Source organism: Octodon degus, unplaced genomic scaffold, assembly GCF_000260255.1.
Source record: "Octodon degus isolate 3935 unplaced genomic scaffold, OctDeg1.0 scaffold00073, whole genome shotgun sequence".
Lineage (NCBI taxonomy): Eukaryota > Metazoa > Chordata > Mammalia > Rodentia > Octodontidae > Octodon > Octodon degus.
The window spans coordinates 1,376,588-1,399,106 of NW_004524649.1; the positions used below are offsets into that span (position 1 = coordinate 1,376,588).

Below are 22,519 nucleotides of genomic sequence, written 5' to 3' on the forward strand. Positions count from 1 at the left end.
GCGCTCCTGATAATGCTGGTGAGGGTCAAGTTGGCGTCTGGCTCAAAGAAGGGCGCTCGGGGTGGGGCGGGACGGGACGGAAGAGGGGAGGAAGAGGACATTTGTTCGTTGGCATTGACCTCTGCAGGGAAGGACCGGGGACCCCGCCGCGCCCCCCAGCCGGGGCGGGGATGGGGCGACAAGGGCGCTGGGCCGGGAGGGGCGCCCGGGAGACCCGCGGCCGAGCAGCGCCGCCGCCGGCGCGCGCCGCGTCCCGTTCCGTTAAGCTCAACAAGGAAGGGATATGCTGTTCCTAACAAGTGCAGGATATTTAACTGATCATAAACTTATGTATAATAGTTTGTGGGTTTTTTAAAACGTACTTTATAATGTAAGAAGCACCAGGGTTTTATGTTTAATTATCCTAAAAATAATTTTCTCGTCCTTTTTTCCTTTTTGATCTTGTGGGTTTTTTCTTTTTATGTCGAGGTGAGGTGGTTTTTTTTTTTTTTTAATCCAAAACATGAACGTTTCCTTCAGCCCTCCCACCGAAATCGAGAACGAACAACAAAACAAAAACCCCAAATCATCCTCGTCAACGCAGGAAAACGACTTAAAACTGAAAACGAACCAAAAAGAAAAAAAAAAAAAGGAAGAAACACTCAGCTTTCGTTACCTCCGCGCAGGGCGGGGCAGGCCCAGTTCTTTTAGCGTCCCCAGAGCCTCGAGGACATTACAACAAAAATAGAATTTTTTTCTTAACAATCTCTTAACATACAAAGATAGGAAAACTCTGATGCATTGCACTTGGTTCAATGAAAACAAAAACAAAAAAAGTTCATTTCCCCATATACATTTTGGTGGGTTTTTCCTCCTAACACATCCCACATCCCCGGTGCCCTCGTCTCCCCTTGCCCGCCGCTCCCCACCCGTCCCCGCCACCTCCTTCCCGGGCCCAGCTGGCCTGCAGCTTCCGACCCCGCCCGGGCGGCGCCCGCGGACCCCCGATTGTCGTCGACGGAAGGGGCGCACGCGGCCGGCCGGCAAGGGCCCCTCCCGCTCCGCTCTCGGCTCTGACCCTGTTTAGCCAACCGAACTGAAAAATCATTGCACTTTGACCGCGCGTCACGCCCGGCCGCCCGGCCCCCCACCCCGGCCTCACTCCCCACCCCAGCCCGCGGGACCCCGCCCCCGCCCCGTCCTCTGCCGTGGCCAGGAGGGCGTGGCTTCCTCAATTTCCCTCCGAGGCCGTGCAGGGGAAGCACCCCGCCATGGTCGCAGCCCTCTCCCGCCCTGAAGGCTCCTTCCCTCTTCTGCCTGCTGGGGCCACAGCCTCGCAAACTATAGAGTCTCAATAAATAAAGCCCATAACCCACCCCTACGTGGTGCAATGTTGGACTGACTTTCCGAGGATCCTGACCTGTGCTTTTTGTTTTCATACCGTTAAGAAAGGGAGAGAGAGAGGCACAAGGACTGAGAAAGGGCCGAGGGGGACGCAGGAAGGAGGAGTAAGGCACAGAAAGACAAGCTAGAGGGGCCGGGTCACACCCCGCCGGGCTGGGCGCTCCCGTTCCCTCCCTCCCCGGGCTTCTGCTGGACCTCTGGATATGCCCCCATCCTCGGGGGAGGAGAGGCTGGGGAGCTACTTCCTGTGGGGTGTGACCAAACTGTTCCCAAGTTGCTCAAACGGAGGAGTTCCCAACCTCAACAGCGAAAGACCCAAAGGACGACTGCCCCACCCCTAAGTCGAGAGGAAAGACAATACAACTAAGATCCAAGGACAAGTGGCCATGAGAGGGTGGGGGTTACGGCGGGAAGGAGGGGGCCAGAAAGCTCCAGAACACTCTCGAAAGGACAATACCCAACACCTCCCCAGGAAATGAAAGTCTACGGGCGGGTGGGCAGTGAGCAGGACGCCTACCTAAGCGCAGGTGGCCGCATAGCCCGGCGGCAACAGCGGCTGCCTTGTCCTCCTTGCTGGGTTCCGGGGTCCCCTCTCCGTTCCACTCTGGACCCGGCCCCAGCTTGTGGGGCACCTGCATGCGGGGCTGGGGTGTGGGGCGGCCAGGGGCCACCTCCCTTGGCTCCTGGCCTGTGTAGGGAGAAGGGGGCGGGGGCCTGTCCCAGGCTGAGGGCTGCCCGCGTTCGGACGTTTTCCTGTGGACTTTACAGAGGGCCCAGCCAGGGAACAGTCCCTGCGGCTGGAGGGGGGGTAGCTGAAACCCTCCACTCTAGGCTCACCCTCTGCCCACCCTGGGGGAGCCTGCCTGGTCCAGAGTAGCTGGAGAAGCCAGAGCCAAGGCCAGGAGGAAGGGCAAGAGGGGCGGAGTCTAGATAGAGGGGATTCTAGCATCTACACCTCAACATCTTCCAGGCTCCCGAGGGTCACTCCGGCCTGAGTGAGGGTGGGGTCCCCTGGGAAGGGTGCTGGTTGCTGGGGAAGAGGGTCCGCTCCTTCCCCGGATGACCGTGGGGGAGGGAAGGAGGCAGTCCTGCCGCGTCCTTTCTTTCCGTCTGTCCTCTGCTTGGCAGAGCCCATTTTGCTTGTTTCTTTCTGCTTGGCTGCCGGTGTACAGCTCCACCGAGACCCCTTCCGAGGGCTCTCAGAACTGGGCTGCTTCGGGGGCCCGAGGGGTCCCCGGGCTGGAGGAGAGAAGGGCTGAGTGGCTGACGACGTCTAATTTTTGCTTTTCGGTGGGGCTGGGCTGGGCTGGGCTGGGGGATTTTTTCCATGTCTCAAAATTTTTTCTCCCCCCTTGAGGAACCTCTTTTTTTCATTTTGTTGTTTGTCGATCTTATCAGAGGAACCAGGACTGAAACAGACAAAACAGAAAAAAAAAACAAAAAAAAGGAACCTCTTTTTTTCATTTTGTTGTTTGTCGATCTTATCAGAGGAACCAGGACTGAAACAGACAAAACAGAAAAAAAAAACAAAAAAAAAAAAAAACACCAAACCCGTGACAATGAGAAAGCTGGAGTGAGCCCATGTCATTCCTGCCAGGCTCTAGGAGCCGACCTGCCACCCTTGAGAGCCAGGGTCCTGCTCCCCTAGGTGCTGCACAGCCCTAGAGGTGGAGAAGGAAGTAGGGCCTGCTCTTCCCACCCTCCACGGGAATCCCCCAGGCCCTGCCCCCAGTGCTGGAGTCCAGCTGGCCTTCCCGTGGGCACCGTGCCCGGCGGGTGGGACCCCCATGGCTGGCGCTGGCATAAACCTGAGATCTGGCCATGTTTGCAATTGTTTAGGGTTTTGTGTGGGTCCTGGAGGGTGGGGAGGATGCCAGGCCGGGGCTTTTGTACCCAGAGGGGTTTGGTGAGTGGGGTGGGGGTAGCCCAGCTTCTTGCTGAGTTTTCTTTCTGTCTCTTTGGATTAAAAGCAATTCCCGTCTGGGCACCCCAGCCAAGGTCCCACAGGCTGAAAGGCTGGGGGCGGGGGGGGGGGGACGGGGACGCATGGCTTTGGTCCGGGGCAGCACCAGGCCTGGGGGAGGGGCTGTGTCCCACCACGTGCGATGCTCTGCCCTCAGGGCACCCTGGGGTGGTGTCTTTCCCTCGTTCCACCAGCAGGGGGCACCGCCTCCTCACACACAGGGCCTTCTCTGGTGACTACTCAAGCATACCCAGGGTGGACCCAGGGGTATGCGCTGCTTGGCAACGCCCTCCATCGAGGCTGGTGGGTTTCACCTGTCTCCCCACCAAGAGTGCATCAGGGGGCTTTTCTCCAGGCACAGGTGTGTGCCCAGGTACACTTGGCAATTCCTCAGGGCAGAATGGGACTTCTGAGATCACCTCAGAGCCCTGTCTCTGATCTAGAGGCCAGGCACTAACTCAGCTGTCCTTCCCCCAAGCCCACACCAAAGCCAGCACAGAGTCCTGGGTAACAGGCTCAGGAGGCAGGGTCTGTGGCTGACAGAAGACCTATACCAGCCCAGGGTGAGGGCCAGGCATACTGAGCTGTGAGCTTCTCAGAAGAAGTCAGAAACCCGGAGCACACTTCCTATGAAAACTGCAATCTTTAAAATGCCTCACTGCTACAAGCTGGGCTCTGGTTTGGGATCTCGGGGTGTCATCCATTGTGACAGATCCCAAGAGCTAGGATTAAAAAGGGCATTAGAGAAGCTGAGCAAGGTGGCAAATGCTGAGGGCTGCTTGAGGAATGCAGGACGGGCCTGGAAACCTAGCAAGATCTTCTCTCAAAGGAACTACTTTCTTGACAACAGAAATCCCATTTCCGCTGCTCAGAGCAGTGGTTTCGGAGCACCTGCAATATGTATGGCTCGTGTGACTGGGATCTGAGTTTTTCTTTAATTAATTTGAACGGATAGAGCCACACATGAGATGAAGAGCAACTGGAAATATGAGGTCTCACGCTGTGATGCTGACAGTGCTGCTGGTGACAGAGCTGTGGATCTGCTTGCCCTGGACATAGGCACAGACACGCACTGCTCCTCGGCCTTGTGGACTGAGCCCAGCAGAGGCTCCCTGGGGCCTGTGGCAGCCCCAGAGTAAGCAGCCAGCTCCTTGTTTTCTCCAGGACCCCCCACACAGGGGCCCTTGGGGAAGCCCTGTACCACTGCCCCAGGGTAGTGGAGGCTGGCTATGGACAGGAACCTGCCCCCACCTCCTCCCAAGGAGGCCACACCTGCCCTGCTTGTTGGTAGACACTGCCAAGGCCCCATGCTGGCCACTTTGGGGTCTCCTGATCTTCATGGCATGGGGCACAACCACCAACTCTCAGACTGAAGGGTGCCCCGTTAGAAGAGGAAGGCTCTAGTCCCAGACTTGGAACTAGGGACAAAGGCTGCTGCAATGGGGCTCCCTGACGCCTCCCCACAAGTCCTGGGAACAGGGGGTCTGCTGCCAAGCACGTCGAGGCTTTTTCTGCTCAATCCTCCCTGCTTCCTGAGCCAGGTCCAAAATTGATTAAAACTAAGTAAAAAGCGCTGCCCAGGGAATGACAAAACTGCTAAAATTCTCTTTTCTTCACTTACTCTATTGTTCTCTCTCCATCTGGTGCTCCAGGGATCAGCTAAAGTCACTGGTTACTGTGGAAACCACCCCTGACTGTACCCCTGTGCCCGCCCAGCCCCAGGCCCTAGGACTCCTACTGGAAGCAGGTCCAGCTCAGGCTCCTGGCATCCCCTGGACACACCTGCCCACTCAGGGGTGCTGGGCCACACCGGAACTCCTTCTTCCAAAGCCCAGGGCTTGAGATGGGGAATATGGGGGAGAGAAACTTTCCCAAACTTGCCTCCAACTCTCATTTGGCCCCAAAACAAGTGAAGTGAGCAGAGAAACTGAGAGGGGAGGGCTGGAGGCTGTGGCTGAGCAGGCGCACTGGAGAGCTGCTGGCGGCAGGGGAGGGAGGGAGGGAGGGAGGGAGGGAGGAGGGGTGAGGGGCCACGGAGCCCAGCCCCCGGTGCCAGCCCAGAGCGGTAGGGCGGCTGCCTGCTGCCCCTCCTCCTGGCACTCCCTCCCACCTCTGCCAGCAGGGCTCTCTCGGCCTCCCTGGCACAGAGCAGAGGGGGCTGGCTCCAGCCCCTGCTCGGAGCCATTGTTTTCCTTCCCAACACCCCCAAGTTCAAGTTCATCTGGGTGTTACATCATGTCTGGTTGCTCCTGGAAACCAGACGGGTCAGACGTGACTCTGGGGAAAGGGGGTGGGAAGCTGGAGGGGGCTGGAGTTCCCTTCCCCTCCCCTCCTTGCCACTAGGGAGCTCTGAAGTTTGAAGTTTGACAAAGTTTTTGGCTTTTTTTTTTTTTTTTTTTTTTTTTTTGAGGGAAGGAAAGGAAAAGAAAAGGAAAAAAACCACCCTCAAACCACACACAGCAAAACTTCCACCCAGCAACTTTCTCTGCACTGGGGCCTCTGGGCAGAGGGGGAGCAGCCACAGTAGGCAGAAGGAGCCCTGGGGATGCTGGAAGAGATGGATTCCCAGGGCCAGGGAAGCCAAGGAAGAAGCCAAAATGGGGGCATTTTTGTAAAATGCACCAGAGAAACAGATCTGTGTGCTCTTTTCTGAAACCCATGTCCTTCAAGCCCTGCCTCTGTCCTGCTGCTGAGGCAGAACCTCTCTGCACCCCCAAGGGCACCCCTAGACTCTGGGGACAGGCCTACATGTGTGCACATGGGTATGCATGGCCAAGTCCAGGGCCTAGTGGCAGGGTACAAGGTGGCTGTATCCTTGGGACAGGGTGGTATCAGCAGGAGCAGGGAGTGGGGACCAGAAGCTCCTGAAGCCTGGCCTGCCCCCTACCAGGCTACTCAGGACATGGGAGGGGCCAGGGCAGCCGCCAGCCCTGCCCTGCCCTGGGTCCAGAGTCTCTGGGCAAGGCGCCCACCAGGCTGCCTCTGTCCCTCCTCATGCCTTGCCCAGCCCACCCAAAGCCAGGGCGGGAGGGCTGGGAGGGTGGGAAGAGAACGAGGCACCTCAGGCTTCCATCTTTGCTTCTACCAGGCCTGCCCAGAGCGCCTCTAGCCTTGGGTCCTTGGCCGCCTTCCCCAGGGCCAGGGCTGTCAGAGCTAATTATCCAATTAGCTGATTAGCAGGGAGCCTGGGGGCTGCCTGGGGAGGCAGCTCAGCTGGGCATGCCAATGCCCTGGCCCAGTTCACGGGCCGCTCTCTGTGTAGCTGCAGGACCCCAGCCTCCTCCTGCCCTGCTTCCCTGACCCACTCATTGAGGCATTCACCTACCTGAGACTGCTGTGGGATGTTCAGAAAGTTGCCGTCCCGGGGTCCGATGCTGACAAACCGGTTGGCAGAGGAGGCGCCTGTCGTTGAGAATGCTGTGGGGAGCAGGGGAGAAAGGAGAGACCTCCGTCAGGCCTTCCAGCTCACCTGGCACTGCCCTTCAGGAAGGCTGAGAAAGGGAGAGTTGGGGTCAGACAGCACTGCTGGCTGCTGAGATGCAGCTGGCCTCAGGAAGGACAGGTGGAGCCGTGGTGCCCACAGCAGGGAGCGCATGCCACCCTGCTCCCAGCACGCCCAACCTTGTGCAGGTATCTTCTCTTTCATGGCCCAGGGCAAGAAGGGGCCCTGGACACCAGAGTTGAGGTCCTGTGAGTCCAGTTCTGTCCCCTGTGGACATACTGGACAGCACTGGGGGTAATCCTGGGGCCCATGTGCCCTTCATGGGAACTCTGGCTTTCTTACTTGAAGTGGGGGTACGGGAGGGGCTCATTCAGTCCACCTGTCCACCCTGTAGTCTGGGGGACGGGGTGCGGCACCACTTACCACCCTGGGAACCCCAAGGGTCAGCCCAGTGGCTCCAGGGACTCAGAACAGAGCACACAGTGGGCTGCACCAGAAAAGGGCACAAACAGGTGGACCTAGGAGCCAGCTGCTGGGCTTGGGCCCGGGGCCGCAGCGCTCAGTCCTGCGCCACACTTCTCTGATCCCCAGGCCAGGCTAGTATTTGCAGTGGGCCAAGGCAACAGAGGAAGAGGCTGATGCCTGGCAGAGCAACCTAGCTCAGGCACCCGGGGGACTGACCTCTGAGCTGTGCTTCAGGAGGGAAGAGAACCCCAGAGGGGGAGCAGTGCCACGGGCGGCCCACCCCACTGCAGCAGACACACCTGGGGCCCTGTGCTAACCAGACACCGTGCTCTTTTTTCAGAAGCACCCCCACCCAGCAGCCCAGCTCCCACCCACCTCGCGCCCGCCTCCAATGGCCATGATCATGATGCGCGTCTGATGGCAGGTGCAGATGAGAAGATGGCATGAGGAGAACGGGGAGGGAAAGAACTCAAACCATGAGGAGAAAGGAGAGGTAGGGAGCGCGAACACAGGGCAGTGTGGAGATGGCCGCCCGCCTGCCACCCGCCTGCCTGCTGCGCAGCGACCTGGCCCGCGGTCCCCACCCGCCCACCCTGCCGCAGACAGTGCCACCCGGCCTCCGCCTCTCCTGCCTTCACGTCGGGTCTAGCTGGGGCTTCTCCACCAGATTTTCCTTTTCTTCACTTTGACAAAACATGTCATCAGTTTTAAAAGAAAAGAAGAAGAGATATAGAAAGAGAGGTGAAGTGAGCTGGGCCCAGAGCCTCCCTTGTCCCTGGAGCAGCCACCTGGGAAAGGAGCTGAGGAGAAGGGAGGGTGAGGGTGGGAGCAGGAAAAGAAAAGAGGAGCAAGAGAAACCAAACTCAGGCTGAGGGCAGGGGCCAGGGCTGGCCTCCTGCATCTTTTGAGGCCCAAGGGCCAGAATGGAGGTGAGGGGCAAGGCAAAAAAAGGGGATGGTGGTGGCGTCGCCTTGTGGTTACATTTAATTTTGGGGGTGTGCGTGTGGAACAACAAAACAACAAAAAAAATGAAAAACAAAACCAAAAAAAAAAAAAAAAACCAAAAAAAAAAAAAAAAAAACGGAAAAAAACAGCAATCAGGCATGAAGATGGCATGGCTGCGCCTCCCGCCCCCCAACCCACGCCAGCACCCCTGGCCTGGCGCCCCACTCTGCTCTCCCTCCCGCCCCCCAGGGGGGCCTGGGCCAGGGGCCCCCGCTGGGAGCAGTGGGGAGTGGGCCTGTGGGGTGCTGGCTGGTGCAACTGAGGCCCAGGAGGCCGTGGCTGGGGGCTCAGCTCTGCTCCTATCCGGGCGGGAGGCTCCGTGGTGTTCTGGGTTGGGGGTTACTGCTTCTCTTTTGCAGTGGAGAAGGTTTGGATGGGCCAGGGATGCTGGGCGTTGTGGTTTTGGTTTCATCGTCCACTTACAAGGTGATGGAGGAGTCAAGGCGGCGCCGTCTGGGGCAGTGCTGGTGGATTTGGAATCAGGCATAGGAAGGGGCACAGGTCTGGCCACTGGAGGCGGCGGTGGTAGCAAAAATGACCCCGGGACTTTGCCCTGGCTGCTACCGTTGGGCTGCGAACAACATAAATAGAGTGACGCATGAAGGCACATCACACACAGACACAAGCTCCCCTGCACGGCCGCGCCAGCTCGCTCCTGCGGTGTGAGGTGCAGGATGGGTCTCCGCTCCGGGCCGCGGGTGGGTCAGGGTGGAGGTGAGGCTGCTATGTGGTCTGGAGTGTCCTGTTCTCTGTCTCTTTTGTGTGTGGGGAGCATCCTCTTTTGAAGTTGTGGGAAGGAGGGAGGGAGGGGGTGTCCGTCGGGTGATTTGTTTTGTCTCAAGGGAAATGTTTTGGGTGTGAAAACGTGCCACCTAGTCATGTGTGCGACTGCATCTTGTGCTCCTGAAGACCTCTTCTCTTGGCAGGAAAGATGAGCCAGTTCACCCGCCAACCCCCAGGCTCACTGGGGCCTCCCTCCGTGGCCTGCCCAGGGCTGGGTGGACGGGCCAAGACTGTGGCTGCCGGCATCAGCCTGCGTCACGGCCTCGGGAGGACGCCAGCAGCCTGTGTCTTCAGTGTCTGTGGACAGTGGGGTGCTGGCCTTTCCTCTAAAGAGCAGCCAGCGAGGAAAAGGTACTGCTGTCAGCTCCAGCTTCCATGAGGTTCTTCGAGAGTGCTTCCCTGGATGACACCCTCCGAAGCCAGGGATGCTGAGCCACAGGACTCACTCGTTGTCCTTTGGGCCCTCTTTGGCCTCCAGCTTGAGCATCTCCTCCAGGCCTGTGCCTTGCCTTGAGTGATCTACCTTCCAGCCACAGGGAGCATGAGCGTGTAGCCTCCTTGCCTCTCATGAGTCCGGCTCCTGTAGCAGTGCCCTTGAGGCCCCGCGCAGGCCCAGCTCAGGGAAGCTTGGCCCCTGCTGTTTGTCCTCGCCTTTCCCGCAGGGCCGTGCTCTGCCCCCCTAGCCCATCAGGTACCAGGCATGCTCCTCCTCTATCAGTGTGCAAGCGCTGCAGAGCCCACTGCTCAATCTCTCCGGGCAGAACCTACTCTGTCCTCACTCATGTCGCCTGCACTATGATGACCCTCCTGGGTCTCCCCTCTGTAACGGTGAGTTTATCCACTCAGCACCCTGGTGCCTACCCCGGGCCAGGTACCTCACTTACATTGCATCTTGGCCTCCAGCCACGCCGCAAGGTTCTGGTTCTCACCTGGGGGCAGTGATGCCCCAGCCCTGCAAGGAGTGGTAGTCATACCAGACAAATCTGGGGATAAGACTGGCACCACATGGGTGCAAGCTAGAGAAGCACCTCAGGGTGAACAAAGTGCACAGGGTGACCTGGGGAAGAAAGGTCAGTGACCTGCTGCCCCTAGGAAGCCCCAGCTTGCTCTGGAGAAGTTCTGTTCTGCCCATTTCCCAATAGAAAGAGCTAAATGGTTTATCCAAAGTCACCCAGCTATACCAGCCAGCCTGGTATTCACAGCCACATCTGCAAACACAGGATCCAAGGTGTTCTTCCCAGCAGTCCATCAATCCTCTTCCTAAGTGCAAATTGGGGTTCTTAGCTTCCCAAACCTTCTGCAGCTCAGACAGCATGGTGATATCTGATGGGAACCTCATGCCCCAATAGCCAGGCCTTCTTTGCCCTCGAATGGTGCCTTGATGGGGTCTCCCACCATCCGCCCTCTGCACACAGGGCCTCGGCACCACTGGGCAACTCTGACTGGAATTCCCACAGCACACCCTGCAAGCCTGCTCTGCCCTATTCCTCCCCGACACCATGACCTCATTGGAGCAAGCACCCTCCAGGAACTTGTGTCCCTCTGAACACGTGGAATTGCCTCGCCTGCCTGGCTGCACTCTAGTCACAGAGCCCCACGGCTGAGCCACATGGCCTCATCCTCTTACACGCTAGGGTTTCTGCTTGCCATCCTTTGTCTATAATGACTAGCACCTAAGCCTGACGTGCTGTGTCTGTGATGAAGGCCTCTGTCTGTGTGCTGGGCTAGAGACCTTCTGTGCTAGGTGTCACTTTGGAAAAGGGACATTGGCATAGGCAGCAGTAGCGTCAGAGCACACTGTTCCTCTGAGCAGCCTATCGGGTTCCCATCTCATCCTTCTCCTTGAGCACGGTTCAGCCTCTCCCTTCCAGCAAGGCTGCCCAAACTCATGTTTCCCAGGCAGCACCTGCTGCCTCAGCCTCTGTCTTCTGAGCCCATCTGCCCCTGGAGTATCTGTATTTCTAATCTCACTGGATGGGGCTAATCCACTTTCAAGGACCAGGACCAATTTACAATATTTTGTTTCTAGAAGTAACTTTCAGCCAGGATGGATGTCTCTGCTCTAGGTGGGGCGCAAGTTGAGGCTTTAAGAATCTCAGGGTCTCCTGACTTCATGTGCTCTTACAGCTTAGTCAGCTGGCAGCTTGGAGAGCTCTGGAAGCTGCCCCAGCTCCTCTGTCTCACAGGCAGAGCGCCTGGCTGTCTCAGCCAGCATGGGGGCAAGGCTGGGCCAAAAGCAGCCCTCCCCCCTCCCAAGGTCCCACTCCTCCATCAGCCATGGCACTGTCCTTTCCCAGTGCACGTGGCCTTCTGCTCTCTCACTGCACTGCAGCTGGCTAGGCGTCCCGTCTGCCCTTTGCATCTCTTGCCACTTGGCCTCGGCCCTTTCTGATGGGCTACTAGGATGTCCAAGAACCCTTTCTTTTGCTTGCAAAGCTGCCTGTAACTCCAGATCCTCTGGAAGTTAGGAAGGTCCTCCTTGAGGCCCTGGGAGTGGGCCCAGGCACCTGTGCATCCAGACCTCCAGCTGACTGCGATACAGTCAGTCTGAGAACTCCCTCTAACTGTGCCACACAGGCCTCTGCTCTCTTCCATGGCATAAGCTGTCTTTATCCTGGGACACTACAACAGGTCCCCTGCTGAGCTGACTCCTTGAGATGACGAGTACAGAGGAGACCCAGAGGGGCAGCTGGCAACCTGCTGCCTCTGCTAACTCAGGTCCCTGTCCGTGGCCCTGTCTGCAGTGTTCTACAGGACTCAGGAGCCAGTGGCTCCCCACTCCCCCAGGAAAGCCTTTGAAGAAGCTGAGAGGCTGGGGACCTAATGGGGTGCACTTGCATGGTTCTTTGGGCAAGCTGGTTCTTAGGCCCGACCCCTTTGCCTCTGAAGTTCCCTGTGTCTGGGGCACCATTCCCAGTCTCTCTGCTCTGCATTCCTGACCCCAGACCCTCTGAAGGGCCAGGCACGGCCAGTGGCTTCCCACGGGACGCGGCTGCACCTCTGAAGACGGCAGAGCAGCTGTTGATGAAGAGGTCGGCTCTTGCCTGCCCCACACAACACTGGCAGAGCCTCTCCAGAGGGCTGCACAAGGCCACAAGGGTGCTGAAGAGCTGCAGAGCTTGCGAGGAGACAGGAGGAGAGCACAAGCGGGGAGAGCAGGCCCAAGGGAGGAGGGCCAGCTTCATGACGGACAGAGAGCAGAGAGACTGAGGGTGGCCATCCCCAGTCACACAGCCAACACCCTTCCACGCAAGGCGCACGGGGGCGGTGCCTGCAGAACAGTGAAGGGCAGCCAGCATCCCTGGTGCCTCTGGTGTACGCTTGCACACGCCGCTCCAACGCCAGCCCTGGCACATCCTCCAGCCTGCACATTGCTACAGCCACACAACCTCCCACTGTGCTCTGACCAAGGGCCACGAGCGGGGCCCAGTATGTCTGTGACCCACACCTTTGGGGGTAATTCTTTTGCTGGAGTCCCTGAGTTTCTGGTGATCTATGACTAGGCCATAGGGCCCATAGCAGAGAGAGGTTCTGCAGGGACCGGGCTGTACCCAGAACCAAACGGTGCTGGCAACCCTGTTAGGAGTCCTGCTAGCAGAGGTCTCCAAGAGACGGCAGGATGGGAGCCTCCTCTCTCCACAATGCCATCACCTGGGATGGCCTTGATCCCAGGACACACCGAAATCCATAGGTATGTGTGCTTGCCACAGATGGACATATTCCTACTAGGCAAAGGCCAGGGGAACTGCCCGTATCCACAGTGCCCAGGACAGCCTCACACAGAGGACAAACAATCCCGAACATCATCAGAGACAAGATGGCAAACTGATGTAGATCCGCCAAACCCCTGCAGCCCTAAGGTCTGAGTGGGGTGTTGGGAGGTGGACAGATTCCAGGCTTACTCCTGCTGGGAAACAGAAGCCCGTGCTGGGCCCACCCTGCCTCAGGGCCCTCACTCCAATCCCAAAGCAGTGGAGATGTGAGGTGCTACTGGCCCCTGCTGCTGCAGCCCAGATAACTCCTGGCCTTGCTGCTGGCTCCCTGTGAGCCCTGAGACAGACAGACAGACAGACGCGGAGATGAGGCCTCGGTGGGGCTGCAAGGCCCTCCCCACTCACCTGTCCAGTGGCCTGGCCCGAGCCGTCAGAGCACACAAACTGCACAAACTCCTTCAGCGAGTCCTGGCCGTGGTGGTGGTGGTAGCGGATGGTAGGGTGCGTGAAGTACGGACTCGACTGCTGGATGATGGATGTGGAGGGGAAGTGCAGGGCAGAGGCCGTGGCCCGTGGGCTCCCTGTGCCAGGCGGCGGGGAGAAAGAGAACAGGCATCAGGGCTGAGCCAAGATGGTCCAGGACAGCAGGGAGGGCTGCAATGGGAGCTGAGAGGCCCCGGGAGAGGGCAGTGAGCAGGGAGAAGCAGTGAGGCATTGCTCTCAGGCACAAAGAAAACCCACTCATGGAGATCTAGAAGATTTTAATGCAATCTTAAAAAAAAATCAGTCAGGGCTGGAGAGATGGCTCAGTAGAATAAGGGCCTGAGTTCAATCTCCAGTTCCTAAAAAAAAAAAAAAAAAATCAGCCAGATGTGGTGGGGGCGCACACTTGTCATCCCAGCACTCAGGAGGCTGAGACAAGAGGATCGTTGTGAGTTTGAGACCAGCCCGGGTTACACAGTGAGCTCAAGCCCAGTCTGAACTGCATAGCAAGACCCTATCTCAAGAAAAAAGATAATCAAATTTGCAGTAGGGCTTCAGGGCCAGCCACTTATTTTCTGCAGCTCAGGGATGAATGCAGCGTCTCCCACATGCTAGGCAGCATCTACCACTGAGCACACTCAACCCCTTTTAAAATTTTCATTTTGAGACATAGTCTCACTAAATTGCCCAGACGGGGCTTGAACTCCTGCACTCAAGCACTCCTACCTCAGCCTCCAAAACAGCCTGAATTAAAGGGCTGTGCCATTATATCTAGCAGTCACTTGTGCACTCGTTTCGATGGGTGTCTGTTGGTTTGTTTGAGACTGTGTCGTTTTAGGCAGTCCTTGAACTCACTCACTGCGTAGCCCAGGCTGGCCTCAAACCCACAGTAATCCTCTTGCCTTAACCTCCTGAGTACTGGGACTATAGGCATGGGCCACCATATCAGGCGAGTCTCTTATTCTTATGAATGAAGTGTGACAGGAGCCAGGGCAGACTAGAGGTGGCTGAGGAGCCGGTGGAGCTGACTCTACAAGTGCAGAGTTGGATTTCATCTTTGTATAAAATTGTTTTAAATGTTACTTGCTCATATTTTTTACAGTGGTTTTGATCTCTCTCTCTCTCTCTTCTCTCTCTTTCTGTCTCCCCCCTTCTCTCCTCCCCCCCCTTCTTTTCTTTCAGGTAAGCTCTTGCATTGTAGTCTAGGCTGGCCTCAAATTATGTAGTCTAAGTTGGCCTTGAACTTGGAAAAATCCTCCTGCCTCAGCCTCTAGAGTGAAAGGATGACATATTTGTGCCCCACGGCACCCAGCAACAGCAATGATTTGTAAAAACAGCAGATTAAAATATGACTTATCAGGGTGGGGTCAGAGCTTAGTGGTACAGTGCTCACTTAGCATATATATGCGAGGCCCAGGTTCAATCCTCAGCATCAAAATAAAAAAGAGAGACAATAAAATACAACTTATTGGGCTGGGGAGATAGCTCAGTGGCATAAGCTCCTGCCGCAAGTGCAAGGTCATGTGTTCGAACTCCAGTACCAAAATAAATAAATAAAATAAAATACGACTTAGCTGCCCCCTGAGCTTCCCCCCCCCACACACACACACCCTGCATTCAAGGTGAGGGAGGACAGGGCCCCAGCTCTGACGCTGCGCCCAGCACTCGCGCTCACCTGCGGGTGCGGGTGCTGCCGCCACACAGCACATCCGTGCGCCCAGCTCCGCGCCCTCGCACACGCGATCCCACCCTGGCCAGGCCTCAGCTCTTCCCTGAGTCCTCCCTCGCCTGTTTCCAATCAGCTCGCCTTGCTCTCAGTTTCATTAGGGGGCTGAGGAAACTTGGCTTTCTCTGGAGTTCATAAAACTGAGTCAAAGCAGAGCGCCCGCACCTCCCACGGCCGCCAGGGCCTGCTCCCCACCCCCACCGCGGCACCACGCCCTGCCGGCTCCCGCTGCTGGGCTGCAGCCCGGAGGCCCTGAGGAGGACGCCGGGAGGCAAACCGTGTCCTACGGAGGAAAGCGCGGAGGGGGACGCGCACTGTCAGGAAGGGCAAGTTTCTGACCACCTGACCGGCCGGGAGGGAGGCGGCGGGGTGCGCTGGCTCCCGTCCTCCCGCGCGGCCCCACCCCTTGGGAAGGCCTAGGTGCTCTTTATACCTTCTCAAAGGAGACCTCGAGGGAGAGAGGCACTCTTGGGGGCACGCCTGGGTCCCCAATAGGGCAGCTGAGCCCATCAGGTTCAGAAAAGGGCAGGGAAGCCCAGGGGGCCCGCAGTGGGACACACAGCAGGGCCAGACTCCTGAGCCATCTCCTTGTTCCCATCCTGCCCTGGCTCAGCACGATGCAGGGAGAGAAGGAAGGAACGCAGAGGGTCCTGGCACCCAGTGGCCGGCCTGTAGGAGAAGGGGGCCCGGGCCTGAGGGCAGGAGCGGGAGCCTGGGGTGCTAGGGAGCACATGGCGTGTGCACCTGTGTACACACACATAAACATCTTACACATGGGGGTAAGAGGCAAGTGGGAGGGCGCTGGGCAGTCGGGAGCAGCCCGAGGCCTGGTTCTTTCCGAAGGGCAGACGCCCTGGCCTGCTCAGAGTTGCCTCCCTGCACGCGGCCAGCAGCCTCCCCTACTGCCCCCATCCAGGCCCCCAGTTCTCACCTGGTCTGACTCCAGCAAGCACAGGCAGCGGGTGGTGAGTGAAAGCCATGCGCGGGGAGCTGCCCTGAGAGGAGAGGGCACTGCAGAAGTCCAGCTTTCCTGACTTCTTTAGAGAAGCCGGGCCTGGGGGGAGGAAGCAGCAACACAGGCAGGTTTAGGCAGGCTGGGGTGGCAGGGAAGGAGGGAAGCCAGCAGCTGTCCTTCTGTCCACGGAGCCCCTACCCCTTCCTCTCCACGTGCCTCTGGCCCCTGTGCCTTAGTGAGGTGCCATGTGGGACCATGAGCCCCTGGGTACTGGGCAGGGGCAAGCAAGGGGCCCTTCCTGCCCTGACAGGCAACTAAGGAAACAGTGAGGGATGCAGGGCCAGTACTATAGAAGGGTAAGGAGGAACCCTAGGAAGCTGGCTTCAGCCAGGAGTGGCAGGCAGCGAAGGGGCAGCAGGGACAGCCCAAAAGGCACAGGGGTCTATGCCAAGGTGGCCTGGACCTTGCCAGGCGCTCTGGTCAGAAGAAGCTGACACTCCCTTTCAAGATGGACAGCCCAGCCAGGGGCCCTCAGGAGGGGGACCATATCCAACGGGACAGCAGGGATGGGGGGCTGGAGTATCGGGTGGGTTCTAGGCCCACAGCCAGCAGAAAGGACTTCCCTGGCCAGGGGGCTCAAGGCTGGGCTCTGCTTTGATCCTGGTGTCAGCGGCAGGAGAACACTCGGCAGGAGATGGGCATAGAAAAGGCCCCACTTGATCTCTGCCTCATGGGCTTGGGGCTGCCAGCCACTGGCATTATTGCCCAGTGGGCACAGCATACAGAGGATACCAGACAGAGCAGGGCTCCAGGTGGCAGAGTCCCCTGGAAGCCTTGAAGCTGTACCCAGGCTGGGAGGGGCACAGAAAGCAGAGGTCAATCTCTAAAGCTGCTGTCCCACACCCAAGGACTTGGGGTGGGGCTGGAGGGGCTGCAGAGCAAAGAAGGAGAGCAAGAGCATCTTCACAGCAGAGGGAGAGGCGGGGGAAGGGCGCACTCCCCGTGCCAGCAGAGGTGTTATCTGGCAGCAGCTGCCTGCCACCTGATAGCTGGCATGGTGGGGAGGGGGGGTGCCCACCAGCTGTGCACAGCTGTCCCTGCTGCCGCACAGTGCCTCTCCAGCTGTTCTCTGTCCTGCAGCTGGGCTGCTTAATTGGCGATTTGTCGCAGCCCAGGGAAAGGACGACAAGGTGGGGGGAGTGCAGGAGGGTGTTCAGGGTGCTGAGCATGGCAGGATGCAGCGAGAAGCAGAAAGAACAGGCACAAGAGCAGACAGATGAGAAGGAAGAACCCAGAATCCCGGGAACCAGGGACAGCAGGCTCCTTGGAAGGTTTGTGAGGAGCGGCCTGAGGCCTCCTCCAGGAGCCAGTGGAACCCCAGCAGCAGCCCTGGTAGAAGGGGGTGCCTGACTGAGACCTGGCTGGGACGGGGCTGCAGAGGCATCTCCCAGGCCTTCTCTGCACTCTCTCTACCCGCCCAGGCCTCTTACAGGGCCCTTCCCACAGCTGTCTCCAGGGGCTGCAGCTGTGAGCCCTAACCTACTAGGTGAGGACCAGGTACCATCAGGGCGGAGCTGGAGCCAGAGAATGACACCCCGTGCATACCCACCCGGGCAGCTCTGCACCCTCAGGCCCAAGAACTGCACGCCCTGAGGAAACACAGGCTATGCCTCTGTTGCACCGGCCAGGGGCTCCTCTACACAGGCAGCCACCTCACGCACGGGCATGCAAACACATGCACACAGGACACACACAGTCTCTTCTTCAGGGACTCTCGAGTGGGTCCATGCCCTCGGTCAGCAGTGGGTGGGCTTAGCAGGAAGGGGCTGCTCAGAGGGGTCCTGGAGATCTGAATCAGCTTGCTCTATATCTTCAGAATCTCTGCTTTTTGCTAGCTCACTGGCCTGAGCTGAAACAGCTCTGTCCATTCTTCCCTGGGCGCTGCAAACCTGCTCCCTGGGGGCGGCCGTGCTCAGCCAGGAGTCTTGCTCCCTGTGCCGTCCAAATAACGGGTGGGATTCTGGTCCTGGCATTTTAGGTGGTGCACCACACAGAGCACAGGGCTGTCCCCACCAGAGAATGGCAAAGCCTCCACTGCCATGGTGCCCAGGCTGAGAAAAGAAAACGGTTCTAAACCATCAGGGGCCCAGGGCACAAAAAAGGAGGCTGAGGCAGCGTGAAGAAGAGGCTACCATGGATGATGCTGCTCCCCCACGGGCCCTTTGTGCCCCCCTCTTCCCTCCTTCAGCCTGTGTGGCCTCCTCAGCAGGGAGAGGCCCCAAGAAGCACATACCTGCGTCCACGTCATTGGGCCACCCACTGGACTGGCTGCTGCCAGCCGCTGGCGAGCGGCCTGTGCCAGGATAGAACACATCGTCGACAGGGCTCTCCATCTCACTGTCATCGATGGACTTGGGGCGCTTGGTGGTGCTGGGGAGGGAGGAGATGGTCAGACGGGCTGAGACCCAGGCTGAGAAGCTGCGCATACACGGACAGCCCTCTGTGGAGAGCAGGTGGGAGCCACTAGATGCTAAGCCCAAGACCCCGTGCCCCTCAGACCCAACCCGTCTGCTCTTCCTTGAGGTCCTCGTGGTCCACAGAGGCAAAAACACTCTCCAGCTTCCTCAGCCACACCCATGAACTCCTATCAGCTACAAAACTCAGTCACCAACACAGAATATTACAGGGAGAGGTGGAGATAGTGGCACACGCCTGCAGTCCCAGCTACTCAGGAGGCTGAGGCAGGAGGGTCACAAATTCAAGAACAGTCTGGGCAAATTAGCAAGACCCTGTCTGAAAATAAAATAAAAATAAGTCTGGGATGTAGCTCAGGGTTAGTGTGCTTGCCTAGCATTTGCAAGACCCTGGGTTCAGTCTCCAGCACCACAGTAAAACAGAGAATGAAAACATTTTCATGTAAAACTTTACAAAAACAAAAGGAGCTGGGTGTAGTGGTGCATGCCTATAATCCCAGCACACAGAGGCTGAGGCAGAAGGATCACCATGAGTTCAAAGCCAGCTTGGGCTACATAGCAAGGCCTGTCCCAAAAAATAAAATAAGGGCCAGGGAGATAGCTCAGCAGTCTAAGCACCTGCCTGGCAAGTGCAAGGACCAGGGTTTGATCCCCAGTACCACATGCTGTGCCAGCCCTGCCCCAGGCCCACCAAGTTGGCCACTAGAGCCAGGCATGGTGGCGCATGCCTGTAATCCCAGTGCTGTGGAGGCTAAAACAGAAGGATCATTATGAGTCTGAACTGTGTAGTGAGACTCTGTGCCAAATACATTAATAATAATAATAATAATAATAATAATAACCTAGGGGTGCCGGGGAGATGGCTCAGTGGAATAAGCGCTTCCCTGGCAAGTGCAAGGACCTGAGTTCAATCCCCAGTTCCGCCAAAAAATAAAAAGAAAAACATAAATAATAATAATAATAACCTGAACAAAATGTAAAAAACCTCACAATAAAATAAAAATAGCTCAATTTTCAATAGGCCAGGACTCGGCCCTCTGCTGGCCTCTGTTCTCCAGCTCCCAGCCCTTCTCACCATGCCCAGCTGCTGCTGCTGCTGCTGCTGCTGCTGCAAGGAGCTTTCCAGACCGCATCTGCCCAGCACACCCTGCTTCAAACCCCTGCAAGGTCCCCAGCATCGTGTCCTAGGGTTCCCCACCGCCCCCAAGGCCCTTGTGAATGGTCCCACCCCATCCAGTCTGCACCATGAAGGATGCTGCCTGGAACACCCCCAGGCCTGTGCGAGTCTCCATGTCTTGGGGCTCAAACACCTCCTCCTCACAAGGGGCTCTGGATCCTCAATCCAGGCACAGCTGTCAGCATGTAGCATGTGGTTTGTGTTCCCAAGGTCAAGGGCTATGAGACAGCCAAAGCAGGAAGTTTCAGTGGCTGAGCAGGCTGAGCTATAATGAGCGATAGGCAGACCGGAGCACGGGGCTCACCTGGTGGAAGGAGGGGAGGTGATGGACCGCCGCCCCAGGGTCACCTGGTTTATGTTGTAGTAGCTGGGACTCTCCAGGTCCGCCAGTGAGAAGTTGGGCCCTGATGCTGTCGCAACAGGGGCTGGGAAGAAGAAAGGCTGATGAGGTCTGGCAAGGGCTAAAGGTGCCCAGGGCCCACGTGGCAGCTACAAGCAGCTCCCCAGGAACCAGAAGAGGTGTCTGGGCGGGTGGGAAGTCGGACTGTCTGGGCCACCAAGGCTCATGGGACTCCTTTTCCCATAGGAGCATCCGAGATAGACACGAGGCTCTCTGGACAGTTCTGCTCCACCACCTGGCTCCCAGGAAGCCCCTGGGCCTGGGAGATCAGAGTCCCGCCTCCTCACCCTAGTCCCAGCCCCCAGCACAGAATAAAGAACTCACTCTGTGATACTCTCACCAGCTCTGTCACATTCCAGACCCCGGAAGTCACAAAACAGTCCTGGAAACTGAGGTGCCCTAGAAAGGAAGGACGGATCATGAGCGAGGCCAGGCTGAGGGCTCTTCTATGTTCTCCTCTGCTCTGACCCAAAGAGGGGTTCTGGGCGAGTGGGGGTGGGGGTGAGCACTGACCGTTGGGCAGTGGTTTGATGTCCGCATCTCCTTGCTGGTTTGAACTATCTGATTGTCCGGATTCTGCAGGAGACAAAAACAAGACACTGGTCAGCAGTGAAGCGTACCACCAACACCAGCCAAGTAACTGCCCCTAGCCCCTTGCAGAACACTAGGTGCTCCAGTCTGAAAGATCCTCTCCTGCCCCTTCCTGACCAGGGCCAGCAGGGGCGACAGGACAGCTGCAGGACAACCTGCATGCAGATCTCAGCCTCTGCCCTGCGCAAGCAACTGCAGGTCTCCACCCATGAGATGCCAGGAGCACCCCAGTGTGGCAGCCCAGCCACCTCCAGACATTGCCCGCTGTGTTCTAAGTAAGACCCCTAAGGGTGAGCAGCGCTGGTCAAGAGGCAGGAAGCAAGGAAGGTGCTCAGGAGAGCCTGGTGACCATGCTGCCTGCAGTTGGGTGGGCCCAAGGGTACCCCTCCCCACCCAGCTCCAGTCCACAAGGGGCATCCCGTCCCTAACTCACTTAAAGCTATGTCATGGGCCTGAGCCTCCCTCCGCTCACCTATCTGCCAGCAGGCAGTGCCTGGCAACCGGAGGGGGCTGTGCCCTGCCGCCACCCGCCCTGTGCCAGCCTGTCTGGGCTGTCTCATGCCCCAGTGCCACAGCTGCTCGGAAGGAGCCCTAGACAAGGGCCCATTGTGCAGTGGGAGTTCGAGAAAGCTGGGGGCAGGGAGGAGAGTGTGTGTGTGAATATTTTGCTGAGCTTGGGAAAGCCCCCCACCCCCACCCCAGGTCCTCAGAGCTCTGTGCCAGGGGCACGGTGGGGACCTCCAGAATGCCTGCCCAGGCACGACAGCTGGTGGGGGGGCAGGGCGGGCTGTGTGGCAGGGGAGGCAGGCACTCGGCACAAGATGGGCTACTCAAAGGGTAGGGAGGTGGCATCTGAGCACCATGCCTTGTGGGCCAGGGCCTGGCCCAGTCTCCAGAGGCCCTGGGCAGCCCTAACTCGGGCATCTTTCTGCAACCCCCACCCCAAGGAAGGATGGGGCACCAGGGAGGTGGGCACAACAGTAGCCTTGCCTGCCCCAGCCACCCTAAGAGTGAAGGCCCTGCCGTGTCTGGGGCTTGCAGTCCCAGCCAGTACCTGGCTGCCTGCCTCCATTTGCTGCGTAAAAAGGGGAAAGGTTTGGGGCCCATCTCCCAGTTCAAATTGTTACATTCCAGAGAAAAAACATGTATCTTATAACAAATGAACAAAACAGAGGCTTATAACAAAACCTTTCCTGTATCTATGGTTTGGGGTCCACCCTCCTATGCCCCCCACTAGGACCTGGAGGTCGGTCACCACCCCTAGGCATTTTCTCCTCGCGGACGTGTCCTGCTGTTGAGGTCGCCCTGGCACCCCACCTCGCTTTCCCCTCCCGTAGGGTCCTGGTAGGGCTGTGCTGGACAGGGCCTCTTAGACCCCGCGTGACACAGGTGGCGTCCCCGTCCCTGCCCGCGCCCGGCCTGTCCCAGCTCTGCGGGGATCAGCTCCAGGGCAGGCGGTCCGCCAAGCCTCCGCTGCCCTGGCGCGGGCTGGCAGCCCGGGGTCTCTGCCACAGACCTCGCGGAGGGGGCTCGGCTTGCACCCCGGAGCCCCGGGCCCTGCGCTGGCCCGCGGGCGACCCCAGCGCCTCCCGCACGTGCAAAGCCGAGTGGGCAGGAGGGCCGCGCGTCGTGGGTGCGCACACGCACGCACGCATGCACGCACGGCAGCGATGGACGGAGTGCGGAGAAAGAGCCCGACAAAGAGATGGAGGTGGGCCAGCGATGCGGCGGCAGAGACAAATGGGCTCCAGGGGAGCGCGGCAGACAGGAAGCCCTTCCATGGCGGCCCGGGCCCGCAAGGCGCTGCTGTGCCTGCCACCGCTCGAGGAACACGACCCGGCCGGCGCCACGCGCCTCGGGCCCGCCCGGAGCTGCTGGCAGCCATCTTAGCCCTTGGCAGCCATCTTAGGCTGGCGCCCGCGGCGCCCGCTCCTCAGGACAAAGGCGGCCGTGCCGCGA

The 22,519-nt window shown here is 58.5% G+C and overlaps 1 protein-coding gene across 6 annotated transcripts in view; it reads right to left on the minus strand.

The window, feature by feature from the left end:
* Positions 1 to 2,828: 2,828 nt before the first annotated feature.
* Nfix (nuclear factor I X) overlaps positions 2,829 to 22,519 on the minus strand; it is an 82,282-nt gene continuing 62,591 nt past the window's right edge. For 2 of the 6 annotated variants that reach the window (XM_023720097.1, XM_023720098.1), the window contains exons 3-11: positions 20,483 to 20,545; positions 20,294 to 20,368; positions 19,874 to 19,994; positions 18,212 to 18,348; positions 15,895 to 16,017; positions 13,160 to 13,335; positions 8,682 to 8,829; positions 6,672 to 6,763; positions 2,829 to 2,882 (exon numbers count right to left, since the gene is read on the minus strand). In XM_023720097.1, coding sequence (XP_023575865.1) covers positions 2,868 to 2,882; positions 6,672 to 6,763; positions 8,682 to 8,829; positions 13,160 to 13,335; positions 15,895 to 16,017; positions 18,212 to 18,348; positions 19,874 to 19,994; positions 20,294 to 20,368; positions 20,483 to 20,545 — 950 coding nt within the window. In that variant the 3' untranslated portion in view covers positions 2,829 to 2,867. The remainder of the gene's footprint in view (positions 2,883 to 6,671; positions 6,764 to 8,681; positions 8,830 to 13,159; positions 13,336 to 15,894; positions 16,018 to 18,211; positions 18,349 to 19,873; positions 19,995 to 20,293; positions 20,369 to 20,482; positions 20,546 to 22,519) is intronic. The other 4 variants (XM_004635543.3, XM_023720100.1, XM_023720099.1 and 1 more) reach the window with 3 other exon arrangements.